The 15,087-nt window shown below is 37.6% G+C and overlaps 1 protein-coding gene across 2 annotated transcripts; it reads right to left on the bottom strand.

Annotated features, from left to right (window-relative positions):
* Positions 1-10,376: 10,376 nt before the first annotated feature.
* Positions 10,377-14,576, bottom strand: FBXO5 (F-box protein 5). Of its 2 annotated transcripts, none has more exons than XM_088142214.1 (4): positions 13,933-14,576; positions 13,188-13,278; positions 12,255-12,443; positions 10,377-11,217 (listed from the first exon to the last, which is right to left on the bottom strand). In XM_088142214.1, exons 1-4 carry the CDS (start codon positions 14,574-14,576, stop codon positions 10,966-10,968), a joined length of 1,176 nt encoding a protein of 391 aa, XP_087998340.1. In that variant the 3' UTR covers positions 10,377-10,965. The 2 variants fall into 2 exon arrangements, with proteins under 2 accessions (XP_087998340.1, XP_087998334.1); XM_088142208.1 differs by having other exon boundaries at positions 12,255-12,446.
* Between the last annotated feature and the right edge of the window lie 511 nt (positions 14,577-15,087).

A 15,087-nucleotide genomic window follows, 5' to 3' on the forward strand; every position in this document is an offset into this window, starting at 1 on the left:
GACATCATGTATATATACTTTAAGAGCATCCCAAATAAGCAATACATTTAAAGAATATTTATTTATAAGAAAAAAACATTCAAACTCTTGTTGCTTGGGTTGTATAAAAAGTAGATCCTTTAAAATGATATGTTAAACACCATCTAGAAGAAAGGAAGAAACTTTTCTCTTTCTTGTAGTAATTAATAATGTTACTGGGGCATGATCAGATATAATACTTACGTTCATTCAGGTAAAGATCAAAATACCAGAAAATAATCTAGTTGAGAACAACTAACACTTTTGGAATTTTTAAAAAGAATATTCTTCTTGCAAAGCATTTCAAAAATGCCCTATATCAGCCAAATTAAATTCTAATATATAAGCTTGCAATAGTTTCCATGTATGAGAATTAGATTTAACTGGAAAGTATTCAGGTCTAATAGGGGATCTAATACTTGATAAATTCTCAAGACATAATTATTTAAACCACAACCATGGTTTAAAAAAATGTTTCAAGCTTCTGTGTACTTTATCTGGAAAATCCTTAGTGTGACCATATAGTAATAATCCTTAGTGTGACCATAATAAGTATAGTAAGTACATTAAAACACTTAATCACCAATATTAAAAAAAAAAATTTTGGTTCACTTATTTCTTGTTTCACCACACATTTTGAGCAATTATTAATCAAAATTATAAATCTCTACCAATTTATGGTATTTCCATAAACTAAGGGAAAAAAGAAACAAAAAATGGGTGATATTAATTTTGAAAAACTAAAACATCTCTCAAAATATAACAAAGAAAAATTAAAAAGAGAGGAAAAAAGCCAGAACTCAATCAATCAATCAATCAATCAAACAAACAAACAAACAAACAAATAAAAGAAATACAAAGCAAAAACTAAAATGGAAACTGCAAAACCCCCACAACTTTCTTAGGACTTCCAAATGGAATATATGGAAATCAAAGTACATGAAGTACCTTGCTGTGTCTCCACACCAGCCGGGACAACCAATGCTTCTCTAAAAAAACTGCTGTTCCTTTAATTCAAGTGATCGGTGACAATAAACTCCACAGCAGCTGGGTCTTTTGGGCCGCAGAGGAATCATCACATGCTCTTATGTTAATTTGTCAGAAGGAAGATTTCATCAATCTTCTTTAACCATAACATTTGAAAATAATAGAAGGAAGTGCTGGAGCACCATTTGCTTAATTCGTGTCACATATTTAATCACAAATATATCAAGGATGTATTTGTGTGCAAGAGAGTTCCTGAGCCCAGTAAGGAAAGACAATGTCACTACAGAACAATTCATTACACTAAGCTGCCCAGTATAAAGCAGACACTGTGGGAAGATGAGTTGATCAAAATGTTAAGAGGAAGGTAAAAGCCTTCCTGTCTGATTTTATGACAGTGTCTCCGAAATAGCACTCTTATTTCTTTTCTTTTCTTTTCTTTTCTTTTCTTTTCTTTTCTTTTCTTTTCTTTTCTTTTCTTTTCTTTTCTTTGCCTTGCCTTGCCTTGCCTTGCCTTGCCTTTGAATTAGTCTTGATTTCTGGTGACTGCCTGGACAAGTTCCTGCAGTCTTCTTGGCAACATTTTTGGGAGTGATTTACCAGTTTCTAGCCCAGTGCCTTTAACCACAACACCAAACTGGCTTCCCATTACTCACAGTTGCTATTCTGAAAATTGTAACAGCAGAGGAAAGGGAGGTCTTTTGTGACAAGGACCACAACTTAAGCCTAGTCTTGATCCAATATAACCTTTATTGACTTCATTCTTTCCAGATGTTCTGGAACTCCCATCCAGCAGAAGCTGTAAATCCAATAGATCTGATGTGAAACAGATTAGGGAAGACTGATCTAATGCAACATTAGATAAGCCAGCTGTCCCACAAGGGACAGGGAAGACAAACCAGCTACAGCAAATAAGTTTTGTACACTAGAGGCTGAGAAGATGTGGGCCTTTCCTACTGCTGATGAATATTTCAGCAACTGGCAGCCTCTAGCCAACTGAGGCTGATCTTGAAAATATGACCTGCTCAATAATAGATTGTTTTCTTTTTATTTTATTTGTAATTTAAATATCTAGGGCCACCCACTCACCAACAACTCTGGATGGCAAACAAAGATAGAAACAGAGAAGAAAATACTTCAAAACCACAAATAAAAGATGTCATATTGAGGGAGAAAAAACAAAAACAAAAAATAATTAACATAACATGGCACATCCCTCATGGTAGATACACCTTCTCCCTTATTCCCCATTCCCCATAACTTGGGGAAATAGCCAGTTGTTCAAGGCTATCTTAAAGGACAACAGAGTTGAAGCTGTCTGGACCTCAGAGGGTGCTGTTCCATAAGACAAGCACTATGATAGAGAAAACACGCATCATGGGTCCCATAAGATAGCACTCCTTAACAAGTGGAACCGGAGGCACGTCAACCCTGTTAGATCTTACAGGATGGGCAGATAGGCTCCAACAGGAAATACCAGGCTATGGTTAAATCAGGAAGTTTTTAAAAAATCAGTAAAGGTCAGTGGAGGTCCACTTCAATATTGTTACAAAGAAAACTTCATGGAGGGATTCACAATGTCACAGGAATTGAGTTCACTGTTAACATTGATTTAAGAATAACAAAAATAGGACAACAAGCAACAGCATCTTTTAGAAAGATTTATATTTGTTTCAACCTTCCTAAACCCCTGCCACTGCCTGCCAATAAAATTCAGTGGATATCTTTCTTGGCACAGTTTGTTGGTGTTGTTTAGTCATATTGGCTGGGCATTCTGAATGTTGCAAGCTCAGCAATCTGAAGGCTGCACTGTCAGGGAAGATTGCTCCATACTAAGTATCTCTGTCATTCATCATTTATGCTCTCTTATTAACAATAACCCCCTTCCGCCCATTTTTTTTTTTTTTTTTTTTGGTGCCTTCAAGTCAATGTTGACTTTTCTTGGCAAGGTTTTTCAAAAATGGTTTGCCCTTGCCTCCTTCCTAAGGCTGAGAGAGAGAGACTGGCCCAAGGACACTCAGCTGGCTTTGGGCCTAGGGCGGGACTAGAACTCCCAGTCTCCCAGTTTCTAGCCTGATGCCTTAACCACTACACCAGACTGGCTCTCCTCCCAATAATACCTGAAGACAAACATGAATAAACAGCCCTGAGTTATCAACGCTCAACTGTACTGAAGACATCGGAAATTAGTAATATGCTCTCTCAGTGAAGCCAGATGAGTGCAGTATACCTTAATTCAGAATGCTATAATTAATTACAAAAAAGACTTTCAGGTTGAATAACTTTCTGAGTTGCAGCTTTATGTTATATGTATATGTGCATGCTGAATTTGAACTGGGGTATTTAATTGATTTTAATGCAGGAATCGTTTTGGTGCTGCTTAGTTTTTTTCCAGTTTTGTTTATGAATGGGACTGGACAAGTAAAGGCAAAAGTAGCATTAGGAAAAAAATATCAGGTGAGGTGAATATTTCAAGAATGAAGCCTGCTGATCAGATATCTTAAGCTGGAAGTTCCCTGAAGTGTATAGATCTTGCCTCAGCAGCAGCATGATGGGACTGAAATGTAGAAATTAAAAGGTGCATTTTAATTAAGCAAATCTGTAAATTGAATTTAATATTTAATAAGGCACAGAAAAGAAGAGGAAATTATTTAGCAATGCCTTTCATTCCTGAGTCCTCATTTCTTTACTTGAAATGTCTGCAGAAGGGCTAAATTCTGTCTTCTTGGATCGTCACCAATGACTTCTCCCTTTTTTGACAGAGATATTTTCCCAAAAGAAAAATAATAATAAAGGGCAAGGAAGCAGAGCTTAGAAAACAAATGTAGGGATCACAGTCTTACTGACGTTTGGTGCAACTGTTCTGCCAGACATCTTTGGAAGAAAAATAGCAGCAAAGGATCCTGACGGAAAATCAAAACATTCCCAAAGCACTTGCCGGGCTATTCAGCAGACAAACATATTCGGTAAATATGCTGGGAATCTGCAGAATTCAGCATCCTGACAATATTAACACTCCTGCCATTTTAAAAGGTGGTTTCTAGTCCACATGCCTGTAAAGGTAGCTTTGAGAGAAAACATGAACCCCAATGAAATTTCTGAAAGTGAAGCAATCTACGAAGTTCCACGCCCAGATATGGTTTTAGCAATTTGCAAAACGACAAGATAAATGAAGCAGCAGCTCTGTCAATTTGGGGAAAAGCCAGGGCAATCCAGATTTTCCTGTCCCTCAGTGATCATCCAGGAAGAGAGTTTTTTTTTTAGCTGCAAAAGCGGGAAAAAATAAAAGCAGGACCACTTTACTGACTCTGCTGAGAAACAAATTTGATCAGGATTCTCCGTCCTTTTCATCCAGTTGCAGACAGGGAGGGATGGGAAGCAAGTCCAGAAGCTGAAACATAGTGATTTTTGACCATCAGTTCTCCAAAAATTTATGAGAACAAAGAACCCCTACCTAAGTTTGCTTTTGTTACTTCTCTCGTCCAATGCTTTTCCTTGTGGGTCGTGTCTTCTTGGTTAAGAGCCTGAGGACATGGACTTACTGTATTTTTCAAGCCACTCTGGGAGTCTTTTTTGATTGAACAGGATAAAAAATGCTCAGAATGGATGGATAGCTAGATGAATAAATATGCAAATCACAGAATTCAACCTTTCCTACCTTATTTTAAGGATATAATTAAGGACCTGGCATATGTTATATAGAATGTTTCCATGGCTTAATCCAAATGATTATGGCATTTTAAACTAAGATGTATTCTGCATCACAGTGATAAACATGTTGATGCATAAAATATATTTGCAAGGTGCGACTGACCATTTTCTTGTTACTTGATATTCGGAGACATTTCTGTATTTATGATTCAGTAAGACTCAGGCAAATCCTTATAAAATAATCATAAACATAATATGGTACTTAGATCACATTATGATTCATGCCTGGTTAACCATGAATACAATTATCTTGGACGCATCTTTAACTGATTTTGCTTCCTGACAACCAAAAGATGCAGGAGGCCCTCTAGTGAGAAAGAGAAGGAAACGTAGACAGATTTTATTGTTAGGGAGAAGGCCTAGCTATGTTCAAACTTCAGGGACCATAAAAAGATCATGTGGAGTCCCATGCCTGTTTCTTTAAAAGATCTTGTTCAATCCCCCTACCACAATTTAGTATCACCCTATTTATGTATGCTGTCTAGATTTTTTTTTCAGAAGAAACATTCATTTCTTTTATTTTCATCAATGTACCAATGCTTCAAATTGCTTACTGAAAGCTTCTTAAACTCCTGTCTAGACTGATTATGGGGATTAATGCTATTAAGGGTGTTAACTCCTTTCTGGGCAAACAATATACAATCAAGCCAGTTTTGCAGACTTGCCTTTCTTCCAACTTTTTCATCCCAAAGCAACAGGAACAGTAGTTATCATCCACACTTCCTCTTTTCCCCATCTCTTTCTGTTTCCTTATGTCTGTTTCAGAGATAGAAACCCAACTTACCTGGTATTTGCCAAATGATGTGCACAGAAAATCCTAAATGAGTAATCACCACCCACATTTTATGATATCGCTGAATGTACAGCAAAGAATCCTGATGGTGGCGTCTGCTGCCATCCCACATTATCAAGGTTGCAAAAATCCAGAGGGACACTACCTGGCAACAGGGAGTTGGGATTTTTGGCATAGCTTTGCTGCCAGATTTTTTTCAACCTGGGCATGGTAGACCTATGGTGTGTGGTTAAAGACATGCCTGTGTAGAGGGCGTAGGGAATGGCCTTGAAGAACAGGAGGAAGATCTATTAACATGGCATGGTCAGATAAGTGGGGTTTGAGCCCAGGCCAAGAAAGTAGCTTGAGAAAATGTCTCAGACAAGCCCCTCCCAGCTCACATGAAGATAAAGAGAGGGAGAAGGAAGCACATTCAGAGTTGCAAGATTCTGCTACTACAGCTGTTACAATAAAAATAGTCCTGACCTATATGGGATTGGATTCTTAGTTTGGTCTACCTTGGAAGACTGAGAGCCTGGCAGCCATTCACACCTTTACACTTCTGCTCAAGAAACACCAGAACATCAGAATTCTTTCAGTAAACATGGTTGCCACGTGTAACATGGGATGCTCTCCTAAACGTAGTTAAATGTCTGTAAAATACAGTTACTTCTATTCAATTTGTCTCTGAATGAATCCTTCCTTCCTGAGTGCTTCCAGGTCAGCAGATTGGGAAAGGGGGGCAGAATTTCCCTTCCTTCTTGCTTAATCCAGTGGTGTCTCCAGGGAGAGTCAAAATCTGCAGAAAAGTGGGTACGGTGGTCATGTGATGTTTCACTTAATGACCACGTCACTTAGTGATGGATTTGCCAGTCCCAATTGCAGTTTTTCAGTGAGGACTATCTGTATTTATATCTTGAAACATCACACTATCTAGGGATGGAAACAGAACAAAGACTAGATGAATTTTGATCTGGCTAAAACAAGAATTTTCATATTTTAATCCTGTTTTTTTAAAAAAAGTATTTTTAGTTTTGGATAAACAGTTGGAACTCAGAAATAAAAGCTGAGTTGTGAGCCTCCACCAATATCTTATATTTTAATCACTGTACTATTCTAGATTTCAAAAGGGAAGGGAAATAGAAAAATGTACTATTTTTATGACTGCTTGTGCCATCAGACTCCCTTTGGCACCAGTCCAAGAAAGCACACGTTCCGTGTGGTTGAGGTTCTGTGCCATCTCAACTATCCAAATAGCATCAAAATGACTGAAATACCATTTCTGTTGTTCTGTATTTTTACCTGCCATATGAAGGGTTTTGGTAAGAAAGGTGATATGACCTGACCTCAGCCTAGCCCCAGCCCCCTCTCAGCAGTTGCCAGGTTTACACACCGAAACATCTCTTGGCTATCACAGCAATATTACGCTGTGATGTAGCCACCAAAGATTCATTCCGAACTACCAACTGATGTGAACAGAATCAAGAATCAAGCATTCCGGTACTAATCCCCAAATTCCCATATACTTTTTTTTTTAATATATTCCCCCCTCTCTCTTTCCCTACAACACTTCACTTCCTTTCTGGTCTTCTGTAACATTTTTGGGGTGGCAGTATTTTTTAAATGTGGGAGTTAAATATATAAGTGATGGTGGGAAAATGGAAGGCAAAAGGAGAAGGGGACTGCAGAGGATGAGATGGTTCGATAGCCTCACCGAAGCAATGAGCATGAAACTGAGCAAACTCCAGGAGGCAGTGAAGGACAGGAAGGCCTGGTGCGATATGGTTCATGGGGTCACGAGGAGTTGGACGTGACTTAACGACTGAACAACAACAAATATATAAGTATGTGTACACACATAAATAAAATGAATAGAAAGTTGTGAAGTTTCCGAATCTTACAAATATGTGCACTTTACTAGCATAACACAATAGGGCTATAAAGAAAACAATGAATAAGTCCTTTTCTGATCCCCTAATACTCATCCAAGAGTATGGAAATTGCTTCCATCAATTCATGTTGGCTTTTCTTCGGTTATAAAATATGCAACAGCACCATCCTGTGGTTGTCTTCTTTTCAGCATATGGGGTAGCTAAGAATGTAAAACTGCAGGAAAAATGGGCATTGCTTAAGAATAAGGCCAGTCCAAGAAACACAATGAACCTGAACGGCCCACAGAACAGGTTAAAAAGGTTACAATTAATCTAGTCAAAAATAGGCACGTCGAAAATGTGCTGGCATTGGAAATATGCTGGCCTGCTTTGGTGACTATATATATTTTTTTGAAACAGAGAAGTGGAGGGGGGCTACACAACATCTTGGACCATTTTGCAGTTTCTAAGAATCCCCAATGTACTACGTTTCAGATTCAAAGGGAAAACCTTTGGCTGCACACGTAGCCTCCGTCGGCAACTCATTCACCAAATGTGTTTCCTCCCAGGATTGCAGTGCCGCTGTGGACGGTAGGCTTCAGAAAAGAAGAGGGTCTTTATCATATTTATTTATTTCAGTCATTGACCAATAAAATACATACAATAAAACAGAAAACAGTATTACCCCTTTAAGGAGCTGCTGACAAGGCCAATGTATGAAGGCAACGTTTTCCCTTTGAGTTTGAAGCACTGCAAAGCCTTAATTCCTAATCTGTGTGTGTACGTGTGTGCCTGCCTTCGAGTCAGCGTTGACTCCTAGTGACTGCCTGGACAAGCCCCTGCAGTTTTCCTGGCAAGATTTTGGACGTGGTTTGCCCTCGCCTGCTTCCTAGGGCTGAGAGAGAGGGACTGGCCCAAGGTCACCCAGCTGAAATGGGATTAGATGTCACACTTACTAAAGTAAGGGTGTACAAAATGTTCGGAGCTTGAGGTGGTCATCTTGAGTGTTTCAAGCTCAAAACAAAATACTTGTTTGCCATGACTTTTGTTTGAGGCTCACCCCAAAAAGATATTGGTTTTATCCTCTATTCCAGTGTTTCTCAACCTCAGCAACTTTAAGATGGGTGGACTTCAACTCCCAGAATTCCCCAGCCAGCCATGGGGAACTGGGGAACTCTGGGAGTTGAAGTCCGCCCATCTTAAAGTTGCTGAGGTTGAGAAACACTGCTCTATTCGGACCAAACACCATTTCAAGCAGTATTGTTTCAAGCATTACAACCATTCCAAGTGCTGTGATCGGCATGTTCTTTTGTGTCTTGTGATGAACGGCTACTGCTACTTCCCTGGTGAATATTTGGGTACCTGCTTTCAGTAACCCTCCCAAATTCTAGTTTAACTGTTTGCTTTATTTATATTATTATTATTATTATTATTATTATTATTTGGATTTCTCCACCACCCATCTCCCCCACAACAGGGGACTCTGGGCAGCTAGATTTTAGTTTGAAATCTACTGTCGACTGTTCATTTACTGTCAGGCTTTCACCCAGACCACTGCAAAAAAATCTCTAAGTGTTCCAACCCCTTCTCTGGAGCTTTCACAGGAAGCCAAGGACCAGACATGAGTATAATGAAGTTTGTTGCAGATACAATTAGCTGTAATAGCAACAAAGTTCAGGTTTACACAATCTTAAGGATCTCATTACCTGTATGTGTGCATCCAAAGGCTTTAAATCCCATTTTTCTTTCTCCTGCCTTAGTCATAACAGACTGGTTGCCATTTTCTCACATTTTTGTTATGGGACCTGCAAATTGTTTACAAAACAGCCTTGTTTTCAGACATCCTGCTCACCAACTTGCCAGTTTCTTCCTTGATGTATCAGGACTGCTAAGTACAAGTCTCAAGAAAAGAATTTCCTATGTTTTTCGATTCATCTTCCTTTACAGTTAAAAGGATATTTCTCCTCTGCCTCCAAGTTCTGTGCTAGCTTATTGGGAGAAATGAATTCTTTAAGTTAGGTGTTATATATGTACTGATAGCATTGCTAAGTCACTTCTATACAAGTGACTAACAGGACTTCTATGCTGCTGGAGCCAAGCCCCAAAAGATGCTGCTTCACACAAAGTGGTAGATGAAATTCAATTAACAAATAAAGTGCTAGCTTTTGAACTGTGATTCTTGTGCTTGGCTGAAGCTGAGCTTCAGGACACATTTTTTAAAAATGAAAAAGATCTATATTGGTTTGGTTGCTGTCATTTTTGGGGGTGTGTGTGTGATTTTTTTCAAATTCAAAATCATTTGAAAAACTATCCCCTTGACCAGTTTTTATCTGTACATTGGGTGGCAAAGCAGCAGTCAGTAATGCACTACCACCCATGCATTTTTAGAGCTTTGGGATGAAAAATAAGGAAGGAAAGATGTCTTGAGTTCCCATTGCTTTCTAAGGCTGTAAAAGTTGAAATGTTTTTTGTTGCTCAGCCAAATTGGAATACGCCAGATCTGGGGGGAAATGATCCTACTTCATGCATTCGCCTGTCCTAAATATGTGAAAAAGATCTGTTCTCTCTGCCAAAAGTGAAAAGCCCTCAAGAGATCACCAAATTACAACTGCCACAGCACCAGGTAGTGTAACCAATGGTAAAGTATGCTGACAGTTATATTCCTCGACATCTGGAGAATCGTAACTTTACCATCTCTACCCTTTATGAACATAATTTTCTGCAAAGGACGTATCAGGGAGACTCTATTTATTTCCTCCTTCTAATCATATAATATAGCAGAATAACCAGGAAAGACCTGTGTACACCCTCATTCAGCAAGACTGTGCTCACACTAAGGACTTAGTTTTCAAATGTATATACTCGTGTACAATGTAGATGTGTCAATGGCCAACTTGGTGAGCATTGTATTGAAGTGATTAGCGGGACAACACGGAGATACCCTTAATCTTTGAAAGCTATAACATACAAATAGGAGAGAACTTTATTTATAAAGTTAATTTTTATTTTTCATATGGACAGACAAATATTTAAGTATTTACAGGTATATACATTTCTAGGCATGTTTACCCAGTAATGAAGATGAAATGGGTCAGGACAACACTGTTTCAGCAGTTATTAGGACAAGTGTGGTTACAAAAACCTATCCTATTTACATATTTAATGTTTTGATCAGATGAAAGTCAATTGATAAAAATTAGGCATTGCAAATACATTAAATATCCTTTGCTTATTATAGTTTGTACTGTAAAAACTCCAAAAAGCTTTTTATAAGGCATGAAGTTAGAGGACAAAAAACTAACAACCCTTAAAAACAAGTGTTACTTTTACTACCCCCAACTTAATAAAAATCCACTATCAGTCTATTTGTCAAGTCAGGGTTACAGGTACTATTCCCCTGTAAACCTAGAAATAGTTTAAAAATTCTGCTGAATATCCTTCTAAAAAGGGGAGAGGAAGACATCTGAAAAACATTCTTTAAAAATGGATTTTTAAAAAATCACTGCATTTTTTTAAATTAGACAACCACAGCTTTCACATTCACTCCTCTTCTGAACCTATAAGCAAAATATATATATATATATCTAGCTAAAATTTATGTCAGGAAAATTATAGTCTCCGTAAATTCTGTTTGCTTTTTTTGCTACCAGGAAGAGGTCCTAGTCTGAAAGATGTTTTCACAGGCTTTCCAATGATGCAATCCTTGGCACTATGGTAGCTGCACAAGCACTTTGTGCAAAAGTCGAAACCACAGCTTTCTCGGACACACGTTGCCCTTTGCAGATGGGAATCATATTTTGCAGGGGAACCACAGCGATAGCAAACTTTCAGGCTTTCAGTGTTTTTCAAAGTCTTGGCCACCTTAAAAAAAAAAAAAAACTAGCATGTTTTTTGAAGTTTTTTTTTTTTTTTTACTACTTTCCTGGATAAACAAATGGAAAATGTTTAGAAAGAGTCTAAGAAGGTTCATAATATACCCACTCCTCCTTTAGCAACTGCAATCTGTTCCAGGGACTTTGTCATTAAGCAAAATGGTTGCTAAGTGAACATGTGATAAGAGAGAGAGAGAGACCGCAAAGATCACTGGTTGCTGCCTTCTCATTCAGATAAGGTTTAGTGCCCTGTGCCTGATCCGCCCTCCCTTTCCCCCCTTGCAAGGCAGAGAGAATTGCTTAAACAAGCTATATCTTAAGCTGCTTTTCTCCATGGGGCAGCAATTCCTTAAAAAATGCTAATTGCAAATTAATAAGATCAGCTCTGTGACCTTAAATTAGTGGATTAGAAGCCTCCAGCCCACTGGCACTGCTTGAAACTGACCAGACCTTAATCAGTTTCACACTGAAGACTTTTGTTGTCAGGTGCACAAAATTTGGTTGTAGATGCCAGCATTGGTTGGAAAATGAATTTTTTCTTATTGTCATATTGCAAATGGTCACTAACCATGGTAGTCCCTAAATAAGGAATGGCTGTACCTTGAACCCCTGAAATGGTAAATTATTATTATTTATTAAATTTACATGCTGCTCAACTCCCAGTGACTCTGGGCAGTTTACCAATTGGTAAAACATTAAAAACAAGAAAATAAACCAAAATGAATTGGTGCAACTTCTTCCCCAAGAATGTTACTAATGATTTCATTGAGTCATGCAAACAGTAAATACATTACTTGTAATCATTACATGCTAATCAGTGCATATCAAAGATTCTCAAACTTTGAGAGCCTGGGGCTTCCTGCTACGGGCTTGACCTGGGGGAAAGTGGAGCAGCGTCAAATTTTCCTCCTGCCTTTGAGTTTCCTTGCACTCCCAAAGTTTCTGCAGCTCAGTCTGAGAACTCTTAATCAGTGGTTTCCTTTACGTTCAGTATATAAACTCAGGATTAAAGCATTTGTAGATTACCTCAGAAAATTGTGAATGCCGGCTGAAAGTGGAAGAGCTCTGATTACTCTGGTTGTTTGCTTTGATTCGGGATGCTTTTTTAGAAAAGTTGATTTGTGTAGTTGCTACTTTCTGAATGTAAGTTAATGGTTCACGGTGGAGAGCATATTCCCTTGTGTCAGACTGTTTGGCAGCTCCTGTGTTGCTATTCTGCTGAGAGGAGAGATTTTTATTAAGTAATTATTTGCTTCCATCCGAAAATATCATTGTCAACTACACCTACACACAACCCATGTATTAATCTATTCCTATACTGTACAGTAAATAAGCCTTTCAGAAATGACTGGAGAATGGAACATTCAGTTACTGTTATTCTTTTTTGCCTTATAATCCCCAACTTGATTCCCTTTGGAGAAGTCTGTTTTCTACAGCTGTCATAAAAGCTAGCCCATATTATTTATTCATAATATTTACATCTAATCCTTTTTATAGAACTTAAGGTGGCTTGTCCTAATTAACAGCAGCTTACGTTTGCCTTTTGACCCAAAGCCAATCACTTGACCTCAAACCATTCAAAGCTTGGGGCCACCTGTCACATGTTGTTGTCCCTGCATTATGTCTTCAGAAGCCTATCTTCAGATGCCTCTATCCCTAAGGTACTATAAAGAGAAAAGGATTGTCTAGGCAGTAGGGTTTGGAGAATGCACTTCTCCAGGGAGATCTCCCTGATGTTTCCTTTGGTAAATTTACTTTACTGTAAATCATTTTTAAGTTATCCAAATATTTTATGTACAAAAATTATATTTTAAATTGTAACATACTGTTCTTTATATTATTTGAACAACTTCTACTGTTTGCAAACAGAAACAATTTTTAAACTCCTGCATCCCACTGTATGATTTACAGGGATTCAGTTTTAAAATTCAGGTCTCTGTGATAAAGCACCAGACTTACCAAACTGAGTTTTAGTGCTTTGCTATACATCTGGAAAGCCCACTTGTCATTCAGTAGAATTTTCTTCCATGTAATGCTAACTTTAGCCATGCTGTTGTGGAAAGAAAACCTGTTGTTAAAATCAGAGAGCATTCTCAATTCTTACTACTTAACAGACCCCATAGAAACTTTCAACACACATATAACACTAACATAAGCACTTTTTAAAACCTCATCCTGTTTAGTGCTTTCAGCGACTTGCCTCCTTAAAGATATACAGAAGTATCAATTACAGCGTGTACTTAGGGCAGCGTAGATACTGGAAAAGTTCCTATCCTTTTCTGAAATGGTCTCAATTTCATTAAAATGTAGAAAATAAAAATGATTAAAAGTTCGTTGTTTGACATTTAGGAACATGTTTCCTTTTGTTCCACCAATGCCCTTGTGAGTTAAATCTAAAGGCCATTCTAGTATATTTGCAAAGGTCAGAATCCTCTTCAGTACTGCTTCCATAACTAGAAGAATGCTTACATAGCAATGTTTACAAGGGCATACAGCGATCCTGTAAGCTATATGCACATCTGGTTCCATTTATGAAATACAAGTTTTGAATAAAGTTTCATTCTCCTTGTGAAATATTTTCTCATGAAAACTAGCATTTTGCCCAGGGAAAACATATCTTGAGCTTTAAGAAAGTCTTGAAATTTAGTACAGCTTAACCTACATTTTTTTCCCCAAGGAAAAACACAAAATTAAGTGAACTTACTTTATCAAGTCAGTGTAGCTAAGATATATTAAGATGTTTGCTAATAGATGTCTGAATTTCCCATGAAACAATTCTCCAAGAATATCTAGCTTATCTAATCCCATTTTTTTGCCAATGAGATTCACAAATTCCATTTTCCTTGAAGCCATCTTATCTAAGACAAGAGCCCATGACTTTGGATTTCTTTTGCTAGTTTTTTTCAAAGTTGAGCAGACACGTTCTTCAAAATGGAGGACTGGAAGCAAATTCTTTCTTGGACTGAAGCTATGATTTGGTGTATTGTTGATATTCCCTGCCAACAGCATGCTGTCATCATTGTCACTGGGTTTGTGTCGAATGCCCAACAGAGAGGAGTATCCACTGTCTTCATTTTCATTGTCCATTTCATTGCTACTCTCAATATGCCCCCATGATACTTGTTGGTTTTCCTTATTATGCACAGGTTTTTCTTCACTTTTGAGGCTGAAACTCTTGGGACTTCCATTGTGCAGATCACTATAGAATAGCTTCTCTTTGGTACAGCCTTTACAACATTTTTCATTGTAACTCTCAGGACAAAGCTCTTCTGATCTTGTGTCTGTTCCAGTTAATTTTAATGGCGAAGACCCATAGTAAACATGGCTATGATTAAAATCACGTTTCATTTTCAGTGGTTAGGGTAGCTTTTCAAATGTTTTCTAAATGTACCCTGAAATACATAAATAAAAAAAGATATTAGTCCAGATCTTTATATTAAACTAGGGAATGGTTGAAAGTAAAGGACAAAGAACTCCAGGGATTTTTTAAAAAAACCAACAAAATCTTGCCTTCATTCTGATAATTCTTGATTATTTTGTTACTATTTGTAAATAGTTCTAAAAGCACTGTGGAAATATGGTATTCTATAGAAAGGGTTTAAATACAAATGGTAAGACATTTGCCATCAGATAAAACAAGAATACTATTTTATTCTGCATATATTGGGGGAGATGGGCGGTTGAAAAATTTAATAAATAAATAAAAATAAATAAACTCAATAAGAATATTTCCATATAGACTGATTCAACAGAACTCAAATTCAAGATGGCAATAAATATGGCATGTTTATCACAATTCTGCTTAAAAAGACCTAAGACACACATTCTTGAAATACAATAACCTATTAAGTAGTTAATA

Source organism: Python bivittatus, unplaced genomic scaffold (genome assembly GCF_059951505.1).
Source record: "Python bivittatus isolate LINGU-HERP-01145 unplaced genomic scaffold, Pbiv_v1 ctg000020_np1212, whole genome shotgun sequence".
Taxonomy (NCBI): domain Eukaryota; kingdom Metazoa; phylum Chordata; class Lepidosauria; order Squamata; family Pythonidae; genus Python; species Python bivittatus.